Below are 18,554 nucleotides of genomic sequence, written 5' to 3' on the forward strand. Positions count from 1 at the left end.
ACAGTCAGTATACCTGCTCGTCTCTTCTATCATTTTAAAACTTATATGTCTAGTTTTCCTGTGATTTAAAAAATAGTTTCCAACTCTTAAACCATTTGTAAACTGAGTGGATCTCCTTCATGAACTTAGCTATGTAGGCATTGTTGGTCAATACCATTCTTTGATAAAACCAAAAAATGAGATAAATTAAATTAATTAGTAATTAAATTGTTTGTTCCTAATTTGAGATAAAAAAAATTCTAGATATATGCACATAAAGTTTTTCGAGCTTACCATAGTTTGTGTCAGGGAATACCTCTTTATAGTATGCCTATGCCCCTTTTTTTGAAGTCTAATCAATTGTGTTTATTTTGCTCCGTCCTACTTCAAATTTGACCCTAGCCAAAGCCATGATTACCTTTCTATATTTATTCTGCCGTTCGAAGTAATACCTTTATAATGTTTTAAGAGACATGAAAACTTTTTATTTTAATATTAATATTTCTAACTTAAAGGTAAAGGTGGCAAAGCCCTGGAGTCCACGATGATACCCGGAATTACGCAGCTTAAAGAAAACGAAATGACCACCGCGGACGAAATCATTGCATCCGCTAGAGAAGTTAAGACATCAACAAAAGACCTTGTTCAACCTCTCGCACAGCCCACTGTCAACAATAAAACTACTCCTAAAGTCATTACGAAGACAGCTAGTGTCAACGTAACGCCCAGTGCGACCGCGCAAGCTGCGACCAGCAAGGGCAACACGCCCGCCGTGCCTTCCAACATAGAAACTGGATCCTTAGTCGTTTTAACTGTAAACGACCCCTCCTCCCCTTCAAAGAAGAAACTACAAACGTACATCGCTCATGGAGGCGGCAGACTGACCCCCGTCTCCCTGCCAACTACCTTACTCAACTCAGTCGTGGGATACATGAAGAAGGGAACACCTAAAAACACCACAGGTTCCCCGCATTTCACATCGCCGACCAGTACCACCAGCACCACCAGCCAGGACGGTCGCGGCAGCACTACCCCAGGAGTCATCCAGGTAAACCCCTCGCCCACCAAAAGGCAACGACTTAGCTCTTATACTATTACACAAATCTAGCATTCAGCCACTGCTGTATTGGCTATGCTGTATATTTTAAGATAGCACCGATACCGTCAATATATTAGGATATATTGACAATCGTAATCGATCTCGATACGACAGATATTCGCTGCAAGAAAGCGGGAAATAGCAGGTCGGAGAAGACCGCGTTTTTGAGACACAATGTAACGTGTTACAAGTGTCAAAGTTCACCACAACAATAACAACTCACCATTGATATAATTAGAGAATAAAACCATGATATACCATTCATGTAATTGCAACAACATTGCTATGATATATGTACTACTGACAGATACAGTACTAATGTGATAAGAAGAAGATCAGCCGATGATCTAGGCTAGATCTAGGGGGCTAGTAAATGCTATTCAACATTGGATCCAAATTTCATTGAAAAAATGACAATTTTTATATTAACTATGACGATATCGTTCTATAAAGGGGGCAGCTGTTGCCATATACTCATGAGTTACAATCTGATATTGTGTATCTCACCATAGTGTATACTTACTATATCTGTAGTTCATACTTTGCCATACGCCTTGCCATTGTTACTCCTCACCACTGCCACAAACACAATACTATCATGTCATACTTACCATATGGTAAGACAACTTTGAAGGAGATATACATCGTCAGCATGTGTCATTATTTATTTGTATATTCTGCATTTTATTTTCTAAATCTCAGTACAATTAAATAATTAAAAATATTGATGCAATTGAAGTTTACAATAAATGTTTACAATTTTTTTATTGATTATTTTGTTGTTTTTTGTCAATAATTAATTCTCGTCTTGTCGTCTTAATATTCGATGTTTTTATATTTTATGTTAGTCTTAAAGATTTTGTATTGGATTTAATCTTTTTTTTTTAAGTTAATAGTGCTGTGAATTATGTTTTATTTTATTTATAATTCGGTGATATAGTTTAGATTATGCGGAATATTTACTATAAGATAGTTTATTTTAAGTAGTGTTAAAAGATATTTCGATTTTTAGAATAGCTAGCATTAGATTTTAAAATAATAGACGTAAATCCAACCAATTATATTATTGTATTTTAAGTCAGAAATAGTAAAGTTTATGATTATTGAACTAAAAGAAATCCCAAATGATCTGATAACATGAACGTTTTTTTAATATACTCTTAATGATCATGTGTAAATGAAATATTTAAAATGTAAAATCATTTGCTGAAGTTTTTAGATTTAGACCATAATCATGCATTAATAGTAGTCTTAGGACCTGTCCCACCTATTGTTAATTGTTTGATAACAATCCAACATGTAGAATATGTGATTTTGTTCCCTTATCCCACAGTGATGTCATTTTTAAGCTATCTGAGCCTCTATCAGCCAGTAGTGGGACAGGCCCTTAATTTTATGTATTGTGATAGTATTAGTTAAATTCTAGAAAAATAGAAGCCTAAATGAAATGTTAAAAGAGGCTATAATGTAGTTACATTTTGTCTGCTAATAGATTTTCTTATATTCTGGATTTAATGCATAAGTTGTAGAAGAAAACGATTTTCATAAATAAGGCTATAGTAAAAAACTCTAGACAATAAGCTAAATTTAGTGTTAATACGTGTTTGTGAATGTAAACGATTTTATTTAAATCTTATTAGATGTCTTTGTGGTGAATATTCATAAAAGAGATTATTTCATTTTTTTTAAATAACAAAAGGATAGCAATAAGTTGCAATACAATTGTATCGATAGTGGTAACTAGGGATGGGTCGTTATTTTTTTTTCAACTAGTTGGTTAAATAATTGATCCTGTCTACAAAATGTGACAAAAGGCAATTAAATATGTAAACAATAAACGTAATATAAATTTTAGAATTTGAACGTTGTTTAACAATTAAAAAAACCTCGACGCTTATAATTACCCACCTGTTTGCTTGTGTTTAAAAAATTTAAGAAAGTTCTTTTATACGCAATTGTAATATTGAGATTTAAATAAAAAATATATAAGCTGAGTAATTTGTCGTGTTTTTGTCGTTATACCTTTTTTCATTAAATCAATGCATTTTTTTATGTTAGCAATATTGAAATTTAAAGTGAATATACAATATTCACTTTATAACTATGTGTAACACGCTGTTACTTGCAACTTCATCCGCGTAAAATAAAAATTAACTTATTTATTTGCATTTGCAAAGCCTGTGTTACTTACTCTCTCTACTCACTGACAACATAGCTTTTTAATGGTGACAGAATTTTTAAAATTGGCCCAGTTGTTTTTGAGCTATTTCAATATATATAAAAATCCAAATCTTTACTCTTTATAATATTAGTATAGATTAATACTTTTGACAGGTCGAAATAAAACTGAAATAAAAAGATATAACTATGTTTATTTTAATTCTTATATGAACTAATGTGCTTCAATCACTTCATTTGGGAACCACTGCGATGATTCCAATGCATCCCATAGAGATAATTCTGGATCTACAAATTCTTGGTTCATCTGATCTATATCTACGGCCTTTTTGTGCTCTGTAAAAAAAAATATAACACTGATTATATACTAAACTAAATATTTTTATTTGTCCTATAGTTTAGTTTAGTTTAGTCAGAATGGCAAAAACATATATTAATCCTCAAGTGACTTACCAACTAACGCCAATTCATCGTTTTGCGCCTTGACAACGGCTTGCACCGGCTCAGCGACAGGCGTGGCAACCGCTGCGGTGCTCTGCTCACTTTGCCCATAGTAACCCGACCATGCAGAGTAATTCTGCCAATAGGCTGACGGATCGTAATATTGACTATATTCCTGCTATAAAAATAATAAAACCATTGAATCCAATAATCATTACAATAGCACAGATAGAATAATTATAGATATAATAATTATAAATTTTTATTTATTAGTTTTGCTATATGATGTTTTAACAAATTTGGGTCCTTACACTCTCATGATGCAGATTTTAGACTACTACTCCATTCTCCTACACTGTTATCACGTTTTTCACTAGTATGAAGTAGTAGCAACATTTTTAAAACATTAATTTGTGTCTTCAATAAGAAGCTAAACACATGTGATACATCATTTTAGCCCTTCCCCACCCCTTTCGCACTTCACGTGATTTATTTCTGACCTTAGGTATATTAGATAGATTAATGTTATAAACCTTAAATGAACTTTAAAAGTTTACAAAGTAAAATAAAAACTCACTGATCCACCATTATAACTATTATTTGATGCCACAGTTGTTGTTGAATTCTGCGTATTTGTTACTCCTTTGGGTTTGGGCACAGCTGTGCATATCTTGAGAGGTTTAGAGCCGAGTCCTGTGTAACCATTCATTGCGTACAATGCATTCCGTTGTTCCTCCTCATTACCAAATCTAACGAAACCATAGCCTTTTGTATATCCTGTTCCATCCAAAATTACTGAAATATGTGGTTAGAGATAAATATAAAGTTATCATAAAACAAGCAAATCAATCTAAAGTGTAACTCACTTTTTTTGCTATGTAGGATGTTAGCAATCACAACATATTGTTGACCAACTCTTTATTATATTTTCAAGCCATTAAACTTAGAAGGTAAAGAAATTGGAAAAACTCTCGGTGGAAAGAGACAAAAACTGCAAGTCAATAGCAGCAAACCAAGATTGTCAAGCTAATGGTTATTGTAAGCAAATGGCTAAGATAGTTTTATAAAATTTAAACAAACAAAATTTTACGATATTATGTGTATGAAGGTGGACAAGAACAGCTTGTATGCAATAAAGAGTTTTCGAAATATAGTTAAACCATTTAGAAAACAATATATCAAGACTTTCGGTTTTTATATATTTTACAGTTATTGTAATAATCATTACCTTTAGCGGTTTTAATTGATGAGTACTTAGATGCAAACACTCTGTACAAAGAATAATCATCAACATCGGGACTTAGATCGCCAACCCAAACAGAGAACTCTCTTTCTTGCTGCAGATTTGATCGTGCTTCTCTAGATGCGGTATTTAACCGAAATCTTACAACTGGAAATGTACCTGGGATTGGTTTACCATTAAGCTTGTGCATTGCATCAATTGCTTCTTCATCTGTCTGCAAATATACATTTGTATGCTTTAAAAATTAATCCATGAATGTAATTGACATTGATAATGCAATGCAATATATTTAAAATGAATCACTTGAGTATTAAAGAATTGTGACAAGAATGGATAAAGTTAAGAATGTGTACATTAGAGGAAGTTTGAAAGTAGCAACAGTGGTGGAGAAATTGAGAAGCAAAAGGTTAGCGTGGTATGGTCATATTATGTGACGAAATTATAGGGACATAAACCAGAAAGTGTTAAGATTGAATGTGGATGGCTACAAAGGAAGAGGAAGACCGAAGAAAGTATGGATGGATTGTGTGAAAGAGGATATGCTTAAGAAAGAAGAGGATTCAGATATGACGGCTGATAGAGATGTATGGAAGAGCACACATACTGTGCCAACCCTCTGTAAGGGATAAGGGCAAGTGGATGATGAATCACTTGAGTATTAATTACCTGAAAGTGCACAAACGCATAACCAGCAGGTTCACCACTAAACTTATTTCTCATTACTTTGACTGCTAATGGTCTTTGTCCCATCCTATGAAAGGCTGCCATTATAAAACTTTCCGTCATATTCGGCTCTAACTGTAATGAAAAATATAATATTAATAAAACAAATATTCTGAGACAGTTTCATAGTAAAATTAACTTTTGGTATATGGTATGTAACACTAATACTGAAAGATGTTACTTACACTGCCCATCCATAGTTGACACTGCATTGCCATTATCTCTTGTAGAAAATTTTGGCAAAGGTACCTTTAATAATAAGCCGCTTCGTAAAAGTTAAAAGTAAAGGTAGTACGAATCCCAAATTGTAGCCTTTTTATTCCTTGTTCTTGATCACTATTTAATGCGATTCACAGTTTACGAGATTCAAATATCAGGGCACAAAAAATACCTTCTTTTGATTAATGAAATTTAAATTGCGACAATAAAAAGAGCAAAATAATATAAGAGGTATCAAGAAGTTGAGTTTTAAGCAGTTTTAAGGGCAAAAATACAAATGACAGTGACACATGACACAAATGTTAGACCTTCGGCGTGTCTATGGTCTAATTTAGTGTTTGTTGGTCGATCGTAGTGATTTTTAACGGTAAGAACGATAAGTTTCCCAATCTCGACTTCGTGGAATCAGCATACTGGAATCGACTAAAAATATCGATAAGAGAACACCGCATCCGTAGAAATAGAAGAACCGTTGTAATGTATAATGTTTTGAGTGTATTTTTCTCTCATGTGAACATTAAAATAAAGAAATTATAATGATAAGTGAGCTTTCGTGATTTGCAATTCGGAAACCGATTATCAGAATCAGTGATGCGAATCACACACACACAATCATATTTATTGTGAATAGGAAATATGGATCAATACAACCTTGCAACTTGCATTATCCGTTACGAGGATAGGTTACGACCGTATAGAGTAATGCTATGTTCACATTTGGCCAGTACAGTTGGAATGTCGCGCAGGTTGGACATGGATTGCTCGGACTCATTGGTGCTAGTTAGTATTCAAACTACGCCAGTCAAAAGGACAGTCAAGTGACAGTGACAGAGTGACAGTCAAGGCTAAGTGTAAACCAGGCATAAAATGTGATGACATTGACATGCAGTTTGCAGTGCCAGAAGATAAGTGTTTTATAGGTATTTCATACTTGAAAGTGTTATTTTCTCTTTGCATTTCTTTGTTTCTATTAACTTTATAGTTCAGTGTTTCTTGCTTAAGTTTAGAAAAGGTAGGAAAGTTTTCAAATGAGAAATTATCCTAAATATTAAAACATGTCGAGATTAGACAATATCGATGCCTTAGATAGGCAATTAGCTGACTTACAAATGAGTAACACACCAGGGAAAGTTAAGAAGATACCACCAGCTGTGCCGCCAAAAAAGAAGGCGCAACCGCAAGTTCCACATAGTGCCGTAGTGAATACACTGCGTGAACCTTCTTATTCTACAAAAATCTCACCTGTTTTAAATAATAATGCCCCGACATACAGTAACATATTTTCCTCTAACGTGAGACCGCCGAATAAAGATTACGCAAACGTGAATCATCAATCTTCATACAAGGCAAATGCACAAGTGAAAAGCAACATTCCAACATACAGTAATGTCCCTGGTTATACAAGTAGTCTGAACAAACCACTGCCTCCCCCTCCGCCGCCGCTACCACCACCACATTTATCAAAACCTATCTTGTATACAACACCAGCCTTTGAGAATAACACTGAAGAGTATTTACCTCCACCATCTCCGGTGAGTTCTAACTACAGTGAATTAATGAGGGCAACAGCTAACCTTAACTATAACCAGGAGAGGCCTTCATACCCTCCTATATACCAAAATGAATATCCAGAATATGGAGTGTCTCAGGCTTCAACTTATGAATCACTATATGAGCCTATAAATCTTCATACTCAAGGAAGAGTCAGTAACACACCAATATCAAAAACTAAGTCTCCTTTACCGAAAGAGGAAGAAGTTGATGCACTAACTAATCTTCTTGTGCAATCCATTTCTGATAGTCAAGATTTAGATATTTTTGGTATTTGCATTAAGTGTGATGAGAAAGTGGTCGGTGAAAGCTCTGGATGCACAGCAATGGGTAATATGTATCATGTAAAATGCTTTTGTTGTCATCAATGCAACACTAATTTACAAGGAAAGCCTTTTTATGCAGTGGAAGGCAAGCCATACTGTGAAGCAGATTACTATGAGACATTGGAAAAATGCTCCGTTTGCAACAAGCCTATTCTTGATAGAATTCTAAGAGCTACGGGTAAACCATACCATCCAACATGTTTTACATGTGTGGTGTGTGGTAAAAGTCTTGATGGAATACCATTTACAGTTGATGCCACCAATCAGATACATTGCATTGAAGATTTCCAATTGAAATTTGCTCCTCGTTGCTGCGTTTGTGAATTGCCAATCATGCCAGAAGAAGGAGAGGAGGAGACTGTACGAGTTGTTGCATTGGACCGCAGTTTCCATGTTCGTTGCTACAGATGTGAGGACTGTGGTCTGATGTTGTCTTCTGAGGCAAAGGGCCATGGCTGCTATCCTCTTGATGGGCACATTCTATGCAAAACATGCAATGCTCATCGCATCCGTCATCTGACAAAAGTAATGACTACAGACCTTTAATTGCATATTAATTCATTTTTAAAAACATATAACATTTACATATATGCGTATGACTTTTATGATTATTTTATTACATATGATATTCTTTATCATATTATTATATGCAAGCATATTATTCACTTAGTTTTGTAAGAAATATTTATTTACAAGTAACAATATAATAAACTGTATTGCTAATAAATAGCTATATGAAGACATTATTTTTTGAGATATTTACAATGTATACAACTTGAGTATAGAATCAAGCCATATTAAAATACTACTGTGAAAATAATTGTTCCTATGAGGTAATTTGAAATTTTAGCTTTTTGTGTCCTTAAGACTGAAATTATATGAAAAGCATAAATCAACTGTTCTTATCCCAAGATGGCAACTAAAATATGTGATTGATTTACAAAAGTGTTTAAGTGCATTATGAATGCGGTAATTTAAGAGCCTTATATTTGTATATGTAGAAACAAAACATGGCTGTTGTGTTAATTTATTTTTTAATAAATATTTATAATAAAATGCACTTTATTTTTCCTCTTAATGGACTTTACGAGTCAATAAATGAAGGCTTCTGTTCTATGTGGAACTAGCAGTGTGCATTGTTTTTGATAGAAAATGGCAAAGGCTTTCATACTATAAAAAATATATATATAATGTACCAATATGGTAGATATGGTAGACATATCATATAAAATAGACAAAGTTACGATTATACACGTCTTTATTATTTAGGTCGTATATACAAAATAGCAAAGCTAAAAATTACAATACTGGCAGGAGTATATTGTATAGAAAGGCACTTACATCACAGTTATATCATTTTAAAATTAAACGGAATGGGAATTTAAGGGAAGGTAGAGATTTTAAAACTTTTTATACTGCTTCATTATCCTTTCAAATATTTCACGACTAGTTATATCACCCGGTAAACTTCGGTAAAACATAAAAATGTATCTTATATAATAGGCATATTGAACATTATTACGTAATTTTAAATAGTGTATGATTATGATCATATGTGATTTTAGAAAAAACTTCCGGTAGCAGTATAAAAATGACTACACTCTTCTTGAGATCCATGTTTATATGACTTTTACGTAACCGACATATTAAGTACTAGCTAAATTATAGTAAATACAGTCTAGGAACATAAAATAATACATCCAGTTTTCGAGATTCCATTTCTAGCTCACAGATCCATTCCCAATGTTTAAGTACATTCTCAATATTAACAACAGTCTTAATCAATTCATATATTTGTCATGTCAGATTGCAATCAGCACTGTATCAAGAAAACAATTTTTCTTAACAAATGTACAGTAATTATTCAGTCACAGTTTGGCAAAATTTTGGCAATTAAAATTACAACTAAATACACATTAAAGTCAACAACCATTGAAGTCTGTAAGTCATAAATTTTAATAAAAATTTAATTAACTTTTATACTTTATGTTTTAGTTTCGTATTGAACTTTGGTGGACTTAACACCTGTTTCATAAACAGAGATCTTTTCTCCTTTATTTGTTTCGAGGGTGAATCAGAAATATTTGTACCAGATACAGATTTTGATTCAGCTAAAGGGTAATTGGGTCTTTTAAGGGTTGAAGTTATATCTTCACTTCTCAAATTTTCACTTCTAACATCCAGTTGATTTCTGAGTATACAATTATCAGACTGATGTAATGCATTATCTGAATTATAAAGAATTTCTTCATCCGAATGAAGATTTAACCTAGGTTCAAATCTTTCTCTTAAAAGAGAAAATTTTCTCCGCGGTCTATTACGTGTAGTTTTTTTGCTGCTTGAAATTTTACTAGTCGACGTATTAACAAACGATGAAGACGCATCTTTATGTATTAAAGATTGTAGTGAAGGAGTTTTACGACTTAAGGTCAAATCTTCACTTGAACTGAGAGGTAGAGAATTTTCCGCAACCATCTGCCATAAAAAGTCTACATTTTTACTTGCCAAATCTTGATCCTCAGATCTGTTATTATTATTTTTCGTATGAGATTTGGTTTTGGAAATATTAGACTTTTGCCGCCGTGCGGTACTTTTATTATATGACACTTGTGAATTTAAGGACGATGATGATGATGAAACATTAACGTCTTTTTTACTTGTATCAAATTTGGATCCATGAAAGACATCTAAAATATTTTCTTTCTCAGGTAATGACTCCATAATGTTGCTAGAGTTAAATTTGGAAGGTTCTTTCCAAAGGGCTCTTTGCAAATTGCTTTCAATTTTTGAAGGAGAATTAAATTGTGGTGAATCTAAAAATTGTTCACGTCTATGATATAAAGTTCTAGGCGAATTAGTAACTGTTGCTTTACGTATTTCATCTATTGTTGCCACGAGTGAACTTTCGGAATTGAGTCGTTTTTTGCAAGCGGGATCAATGTCACCCAAATCATCGAGCTCTTCAAGAATGGGTTCCAAATGATTCGGATCTTTAACATTGTCTATCATACAAGGCTTAGCAAGGAAAGTTTCATCATTTGAATGACAAACTACTGTATTCGCATAATCTTCTTGCGAACTTCTATCAAATTTTACGAATACATTTGAATACGTGTGAGCCTTTTTAGGAAACGGTGGAGCTGATAGTATGGCGTGTTTTAAATCTTGTGAAATACAACTACTGATTTCAGAGCTTCCAGAAGTTAGCGTATCTCTGCTCCTATCTCTAACTACGCTTCCATCGTGAAGCCAATTTTCAATATCACAGTATCCGTTCCAAGATCGCAAGCCCCAAGCTTCTCTTGCTATATTCACCGCACAAATATTTTCATAATCGTGTACAGACAAAATTTCAGTTGGAGTATCCAGATCACGTTGTTTAGAGTTTAATAACTCAGAACTAATGCCGTTCTTCTTTTTATCTTTCTTAGCATACATTTCTTTAAGTATATCAAGAGCTATTCTTTGAATATTCTCGATATCGGCATCCTGGTTACCCACTTTTATATTCTTTAATGCGCTTAAACATAATTTTTGTACAATATTTTCATTAAATGTATTTATATCGGAACTGTTAATATCGCTGAAACTTAAATCTAAATCCATATCAATAGAATCTGATGATGTTTTTTTATTAGAGCCATCTGTGTCTTGGCTTATTTCGGAACTATGATCTGTTTTTATTGTTTTAGCAAATTCTTCATTAACAATATTACAAGCCTCTAAATTTAAATTAGTTAATTCATTACGTAGTTCATCCGATGAACAGATTCCTCTTCGTTTTTGCAAATTAAGAGTAAAGAATATAGAGGTAATTTCATCAATTGAATTTTCTATATTCTCTACAGAGGGTACTTTTAAAGTCAGTTCTGATGGTGGTACAACCATCTTCTTTTTGTTAATTTTTGAGGTAATTTGCTCGATTTTTGAATTGTCACGTTTTGTGACGGTAGACTGTGGAGTGTTTTCTATCGAGTATATTTCAATACTAGAAGCATCAGTACTGATGTTGCCGACTGGTGCTGACGTGAATGTCGGAGATCCCGATCTAGCGATCCAATGATCAAGCAAGAATTTCTTATCTGCATGCTCACTCTCGATTTGGGATACTTGTTCTGTTATTGGCGGATCTTTCCTATAAACAACGCACAAATATAAACTTACTAGACATTAGTAGCATATTACAAGCTTTAAAGTAAACAGATAACACAGTGATTGAATAATTGGCCTCTACGAGCAAACGGCTCCCTGAATTCGAAATAGCGAAGCAACCATTGCCAATAGAATGCGCAATAAAGATAATTTGCCTATCCTTAAGTGACGGAGGAAAGGACGAACATAAAGAGAATACTACCTCTATGTGTAGTTTTCACCGTTAAATCCACTTCTTGCCATCCTTATAGGAATTAAGGAACTTAAGTGGACTCGGAACTTGTTTACAACAGTTATAGTATTATGAAAAATATAATTACCTTGGAGTGTCAGTGGTTTTATCTTTATTCATACTCTTAAAGGACCTGACATGACACAATGAATTGGGTTTACTAATATTATTGCCAGTCTGTGAGACTTTGTTGTTCAGTTCAATATCTGGCTCCGCATATTTCCAAGGGATTGGACCTTTAGAATGAAAGTATCTGTAATACAAGACCATTGCAAACATTCCTGTAAAGAAAAAACAATACATAAGTCTAAATCTAACAAATTAATGAATACCAAGGAATTACAGAACAATGACAAGAAATAGCAAGTCTTAAAGCAGCATTTTTTAAGTAAAGATATCTGTTAGTTTTGTGTTTTTTAATAATACTTACCAAAGATAGTACCTGCAATTATACAAATAGTAGCAGCAATCGACCAAGGTTTTTTTTGTTTTTCAGTATCTGTTATTAGAACATACAGAAACAAACTGCCAAAGTTTTGTGTTACCATAAATGTATAAAACATCATTAATCTGTACCGAGTCTGACCTTCGCGTAAATTTATAAATGAGAAACAGTAAACGAATCCCATGACTGCATTGTATAATGTTTCTTCAAGTTTATTCGGACAAAAAGTAGTTTTCTGTATAACAATCCAAAAAGTCATCGCAGCCCAATGTAGAACTGAAAATATCATGTCATGTGATACCCTATAATTATTTTTAAATGATATTTACGAGCATAAATCTTAAAACAATCAACTTCCAAAGAAACTCACCTAATGGTAACAATGTCCATATGCCAAAGACAATCGAAAACAATAAAATGCCAGCAATTCTTCCGATCAACATACCAAAATGCCATATTAGTTTTAATAATAATGATTTCCATTGAAATGTTTCATTTGACAATAAAATAATGCTGTAGATATATGTACTACTGCCCCACACTACTGAAGCTATTGATGCTGTTAGTGCAAACACTGAAATAAGATACAAGGGTATCCCTTGGTCAAAAAATACAAAAAAGTTTCTGCGCTTATTCAAAATTAAGTAATTAAGTCTAGTAGATAAAAAAAATTGGATGTACATAGAAATAAAAACATTGTTTTGTCAAAATAGTAACTAGTAGTTGCTTGTAATTCAACCATAAATATTATTAAAAGTTTTTTTTAATAAATTCGCCTACTTCAAGCATTTTTTCAATACAACTTTAACTGTATTAAATTGCTCAAATTTCTTAAAAAGACATACAAAGATTTTATATCATGTTTATATAATACTAACTAACAAGATTAAATAATTTGGCTCACCTTTAGTATGATAGTTTTCATTTAACATCAAGATAGCATATGTTTGCAAAATAATCTGTGGTATTGTACCAGTAAAAATATATAAATAATGCAAAAGGCTTAAATCATTCCTTTGACATATTAACTTTTGTGTTTTTACAGATTCCAAGTTCTTGCAAGTAAATACTTTTCTTAAGAATATTATATACCTAAAAAATATATATAGAAAATATCACATTATGCAAAATAAACTTAGTACAATGTTATTTAAAACATTTTTTTATATGGCATTGTTTTGTAAAGATTTAATTTTCTTGCTTCTTTTTCTTTTATTTACCTTTCTAATAATCCTACAAGACATCCATGTGTAATCCAATGTTTGATAGTTGATTTGTTGTCTATAATAAACCATCTGATTGAAAAAATGTTTATTAGAATATTAGGAGACAACATAAAAATAAATGTTGCAAGGGCCCAATGTAAATACCCATCTTTGCAGTATTCCGCGAAAACTAGGATATCTGGAATATTAAAAATATTAAAAAAATTTCATTTTTTTGACACTGTTTTAACCTAGCTATAAAAATACGCCTAAAATTAGCCATTACAGTGTAAAATCCTTCAAATGTAGGTTTACCATGTAGTTGCTTTAACTATTAACTACTACTGAAAACATAATCTCCCGTCTCAGCCCCCTCAACATGTTTGTTCCATCTATGCAAATAATTACGTTTACACCTTTCTTTCATACAATAAGTATATATTGCAGCCTCATAGAGTTTATTAACAATATTATCATACACATCATGATTAATATTTTATTCATCAATATTTTTTTTTGTTAATCAGAAAATTTTATATAAAGTCATCAGTGACTTAAACTGTAGTATTTCTAGGTTTTTACAATGACGGTCATTTATTTTATAGTATATTTTTCAAATTACAAATTAACGAAATGAAACATATATTGTGATTGATGAGATAAACAAAACAATTAAATACACCTATAACTATTGGTGAGTAATAACTGTAACGTACCTGTTGTTAAATCAGCTAGTATTGTAACAAGTGATATAAATACACTTAATACATTAAAAACACAAAAATATTCATCGTCGTTAGTTGCAGTCTTTCTGTCTATTTGACTTCCGAGCCTGCAAGTCTCGGCCATTCTACAAAATAATGCACATTATTGAGACAAAGCACTCCCTAAACGGCCATTCTATTTACTCTTACTGAACAGAAATAACTATATCATGTATATGCTAACTGTTTCAGTTTTAACCTATGAATATAACTTATTGTTATATATTCAAGTTTAAGTTAAGTCAACGGCGGCGCAGACGCAGTCTTATTTCAAGTTTTCAATTGGTTTTCGTGCAACATATTTAGTGTTGCCAATGAACATTTTACCCGGCGTGTGCAGTGTGCTAAACAACCGTGTATGTATGTATGTGTTTGTATGGGAAAAGATCATCGTTGGGCCAAAACACCAGTAAAAAAAAATATACAGACGAATTGAGTACCTCCTTCTTTTGGGAAGTCGGTCAAAAATGAAAACTCTTCAACACTAGCTATATTGATGTTATTATTATCAACGAACTGTGTTAAAATTATCTATTCTTTGTTTTATAGAATTGCATAATATTTGGATTTCTTTATTCCTGATTCCTGGTACAAATCATTGTTAATTAACCACTTTTTTCATTCAAAAGCTATTTAAAAATGAATTTATTAAAGAATAACAGACAGCACAAGATCCTTGTGGAACTTGACAGTTGACACCAATTGACACCAGTTGACATCTGAAAATGACATTAAAAAATAATAACAATAGATAGAAGTTTAAAATTTGAAACGGATTTATCTAGTTTTAGTCAAAATGATACACGATGCTTTATTAGTTTTGTGGGATTGTTCACAGGGTGGTGAAATTTCATCGGTGCGTTTCAGCTTCAAAACTTTCAAACTTTAATTCCTTTTATTTAGACGGATTTTCCGTTACAGACAGAGCCGGTTTTATACGCTAATGAAGGAGATGCAGAAATTTATAGCAGAATATGTTCGATTGCCAAAAGTCATCATAGAATTCAAAATTTTATTGCAGCTACATCTTTTCATTCAAGAAAATTGCAAACGGGTAACTAAGTTTAAAGTTCTTTTAGTTTTTCCTATAAATTATAAAAATATGATGTGAAAAAAGTGTAATGGTAAAAGAGGTATCGTGTGATAAAAGAATTTGAGTTTTGGTAGATAAGAACATGGAGTATATTTTAGTTATTATGTCTTACAATTTACAGCATCAAATATTAGAAACTTTGGCTTATATGGTCAAGCATTAAGTGAAGGTATTACTGAAGTATTACAATCATATAAAAAAGCTATAGTGAATGTTGAGAAATTGGTTATTGGGAATAAAGACTATACTTTAACATTTGTATACAGCTATGTAGAGAAATTCCAAGGATTGTTCAATACAATAAATAAGATAATTAGCACAATAAAAGAGAGAAGGCTAAATGGCTGTCAAATTTTAAGTTTAACTCATCAGAATATATTGAATGGAAATGAAATGGTTCATAGCTCTATGTTGAGGTAAGTTATTCTCTTGACATCTATTGACATTGCAGATGTTCTGCCAATCTGTTCTCTTCCGTGCAGAAAACATTTACAAATAAAAGATATTGATATATTTTACAGGATATTCTCTTGTATTAACAATGTATTTATAAATCAACTCTGCGCCTGGCTTCTTTATGGTGAACTAAAGGATCCATATGAAGAATTTTTTATTTACCGAAATAAGAAAGATGACCTATCAGAAACAGTGCTTTCATCACCTTCCATTTCAAATACTTGCGATAAAACCCTTGTGACCACAGTAAGTATATATTTTAAGGTTTTTTGACTGACTTCAAAAAGGAAGAGGTTTTTAACCTTTACTTTTTAAATGTATATACATACATTAATTATGCTGCAATTTATGACCCAATTTACATGATCCTTTTTTTGTTTGATGAGCAATATTTGTCATTCGTCCCACTTTAAGCATACATAATGTTGATTTTGCCTCCTTATATTATGTAAAAAAAAAATTGTCTTGAAGACAGTATTCGTTATTTGTTAATTTTATTTGTAAAGTGCTATGATGAATTAATATTTGACAAATTACTTGTTTTTAGTTGCAACAAACTTCACTGGATTGTGGTTACAACATAAATGCTAGCATGATACCATACTTTATGCCGTTATCTCTGGCCCAGGAAATATTATTTATTGGCAAAACTGTTATTCTCTTTGGTTTTGATCCCCGGAAGGTAAAGAGAAGCAATATAACATTAAATAGCACTTTGATGCCATTACATAAACTTGATTATGATTCAAGAAGGTGTGTATTTTTCAATATTAAATTTTCTGTTAATATAAAGCCTGCTACAATTCTCAGTTGTTACTGACAGATTTACCAAAGAGATAAACTGTTCAGTTAAAACTGTATAGCAGATTTAATAGTTTAAAAACTCTTTGTTCAAAGGTTTACTATATGGGAAGAGAAAGAATCGGAATTTCATAATAAGTTGCAGCAACTCAAAGAACCTGAGGTTTTCGAAGTATATAATTTAAGATGTGTTGTTAGAGAAATAAAAGAATGTGTTACAAAGGTAAGTAACAAATCACTTATTGTCAACTAATGTTACTAATAAATGCGAAAGTTTAGATGAATGGATGTCTGTATGTTTATCTCTAGGAAGACTAAATGGATTTTGGTAAAGCATAGACAAGGCTATTAATTAAAAAAAAACGTTTAATCCTTATCAACACTACAATTATAAATCAAAAAAGTAATTAAACACGAAATGAACTAATGAAATGGCAAAAAAAAGAAATAATTGAAACCAGCGTTGCAATGCTGACTGAATTGGGTCCTCGCTCACCTATAAATCCTAATTCAAGTATCAGCGCTGATCTTCCGCGAGAACTCTTGGGATCATCCACACGTCAGTAGTAGCGGTGGATAGTCAGAGATAATCACATACATACAAAAATAAAATAAAAGAACAGAATTCGTACATTATATGTAGTTCATAATGAGTAGTTCTTTATTCTAATTTAGCACCGACAGATTTGCGGATAAGAGCTAGTTTGATATGGTACAAAAAAGAGAATTCTTGTTAGCTATGTGTTGAACAAATGCAGAGTATACACTAGAATTGGCACATCGGGTAAAAGACTTGCTTTGTTTCAATGTGCCAACTTAATTGCTGACTATAATTTAATTATTAGCACTTATGGACCGTGGCAGTAGAAGAGGCACATTTATTGCACGAGCTACGACTTATGAAAGACTTCTACCTGTTGGGACGTGGGGAACTATTTCTTGAACTCCTAAGACTCACCGCACACATGTTAGATAAGCCAACTACACGAACTTCTACACGGGGTAAGGCTAAAATTTTCGAAATTCATTACTTCAGTGTGGCAGTATTTCATGCCAAAAGTTGTATAATTTTGATTTTTTTTTTATAATAGGCAAATTTAAATTTTTGTTTTGTTGACTATTTGTTTTAATTTATAGATATGAACCATGCATTCCAGTTGGCTGCTAGAGCAGTGTTTCTAAGCAACAGCGCTGATATAGAAAAGTTCAGTTTCGAACTACCCTACGTCAAACCGATAGCCGATGCGACTGTAAATTCTTCTCTCGACGAAGACAGTAGTGTTGGTAAGGTTCATATTACATTTATAATAATACACAAGTTAAATAATCATATTACACACCTTAAATGATAAATGTTATTTACTAGTTTATTTTTAGAATGTAGCGCATTAGTCTAATTTTAAAGGGTATGGTTAAGGTTTTCAATGACGTGTTCGAGGGTTCGAATCTGACCATTCGACTATTGTCGTAAACCAAATATTAGTAATAGCGTAGAGCTTGAGAGAGATGTACGAATGTGGATAGTCTGGAAGAACACAAAGGCTAGACTTGACACTACTTTTGTTTTTTTTTTTTCAATTTACGCATACGGAGTCGCAAAAGCTAGTATTTTTATATATTAAAAAAATGCAACTAACATTGTCTTCA

At 32.4% G+C, this 18,554-nt stretch overlaps 5 protein-coding genes across 5 annotated transcripts in view; 3 read left to right on the top strand and 2 right to left on the bottom strand.

Moving 5' to 3' along the window:
* The window catches only part of LOC106102087 (muscle M-line assembly protein unc-89), a 7,008-nt gene extending 4,601 nt beyond the window's left edge, over window positions 1–2,407 (top strand). The window contains exon 8 of the mRNA XM_013281496.1: window positions 490–2,407. Within this exon, the coding sequence (XP_013136950.1) occupies window positions 490–1,087 (598 nt within the window). The 3' untranslated portion in view covers window positions 1,088–2,407. The remainder of the gene's footprint in view (window positions 1–489) is intronic.
* Window positions 2,408–3,430: 1,023 nt separating this feature from the next.
* LOC106102380 (tRNA selenocysteine 1-associated protein 1) lies at window positions 3,431–6,120 on the bottom strand. The gene is made up of 6 exons (XM_013281833.1): window positions 5,849–6,120; window positions 5,607–5,738; window positions 4,926–5,154; window positions 4,275–4,492; window positions 3,710–3,875; window positions 3,431–3,592 (listed from the first exon to the last, which is right to left on the bottom strand). Exons 1-6 carry the CDS (start codon window positions 5,879–5,881, stop codon window positions 3,471–3,473), a joined length of 900 nt encoding a protein of 299 aa, XP_013137287.1. The 5' UTR covers window positions 5,882–6,120; the 3' UTR covers window positions 3,431–3,470.
* A 166-nt stretch (window positions 6,121–6,286) lies between these two features.
* LOC106102379 (lipoma-preferred partner homolog) lies at window positions 6,287–8,819 on the top strand. Its single transcript, XM_013281831.1, has one exon. The coding sequence runs from the start codon at window positions 6,938–6,940 to the stop codon at window positions 8,303–8,305; it is 1,368 nt and encodes a 455-aa protein (XP_013137285.1). The 5' UTR covers window positions 6,287–6,937; the 3' UTR covers window positions 8,306–8,819.
* Window positions 8,820–8,980: 161 nt separating this feature from the next.
* On the bottom strand, window positions 8,981–14,852 carry LOC106102378. Its single transcript, XM_013281830.1, has 7 exons — window positions 14,510–14,852; window positions 13,809–13,992; window positions 13,493–13,680; window positions 12,959–13,162; window positions 12,574–12,864; window positions 12,232–12,424; window positions 8,981–11,894 (listed from the first exon to the last, which is right to left on the bottom strand). The coding sequence occupies exons 1-7, from the start codon at window positions 14,640–14,642 to the stop codon at window positions 9,737–9,739; spliced, it is 3,351 nt and encodes a 1,116-aa protein (XP_013137284.1). The 5' UTR covers window positions 14,643–14,852; the 3' UTR covers window positions 8,981–9,736.
* Window positions 14,853–15,285: 433 nt separating this feature from the next.
* The window catches only part of LOC106102470 (gamma-tubulin complex component 4), a 6,682-nt gene continuing 3,413 nt past the window's right edge, over window positions 15,286–18,554 (top strand). Inside the window, exons 1-8 of the mRNA XM_013281966.1 lie at window positions 15,286–15,413; window positions 15,479–15,611; window positions 15,772–16,066; window positions 16,172–16,352; window positions 16,654–16,859; window positions 17,004–17,130; window positions 17,753–17,909; window positions 18,045–18,191. Of these exons, the coding sequence (XP_013137420.1) occupies window positions 15,354–15,413; window positions 15,479–15,611; window positions 15,772–16,066; window positions 16,172–16,352; window positions 16,654–16,859; window positions 17,004–17,130; window positions 17,753–17,909; window positions 18,045–18,191 (1,306 nt within the window). The 5' untranslated portion in view covers window positions 15,286–15,353. The remainder of the gene's footprint in view (window positions 15,414–15,478; window positions 15,612–15,771; window positions 16,067–16,171; window positions 16,353–16,653; window positions 16,860–17,003; window positions 17,131–17,752; window positions 17,910–18,044; window positions 18,192–18,554) is intronic.

Source organism: Papilio polytes, unplaced genomic scaffold (assembly GCF_000836215.1).
Source record: "Papilio polytes unplaced genomic scaffold, Ppol_1.0 DF823923.1, whole genome shotgun sequence".
In the NCBI taxonomy this organism is placed as follows: domain Eukaryota; kingdom Metazoa; phylum Arthropoda; class Insecta; order Lepidoptera; family Papilionidae; genus Papilio; species Papilio polytes.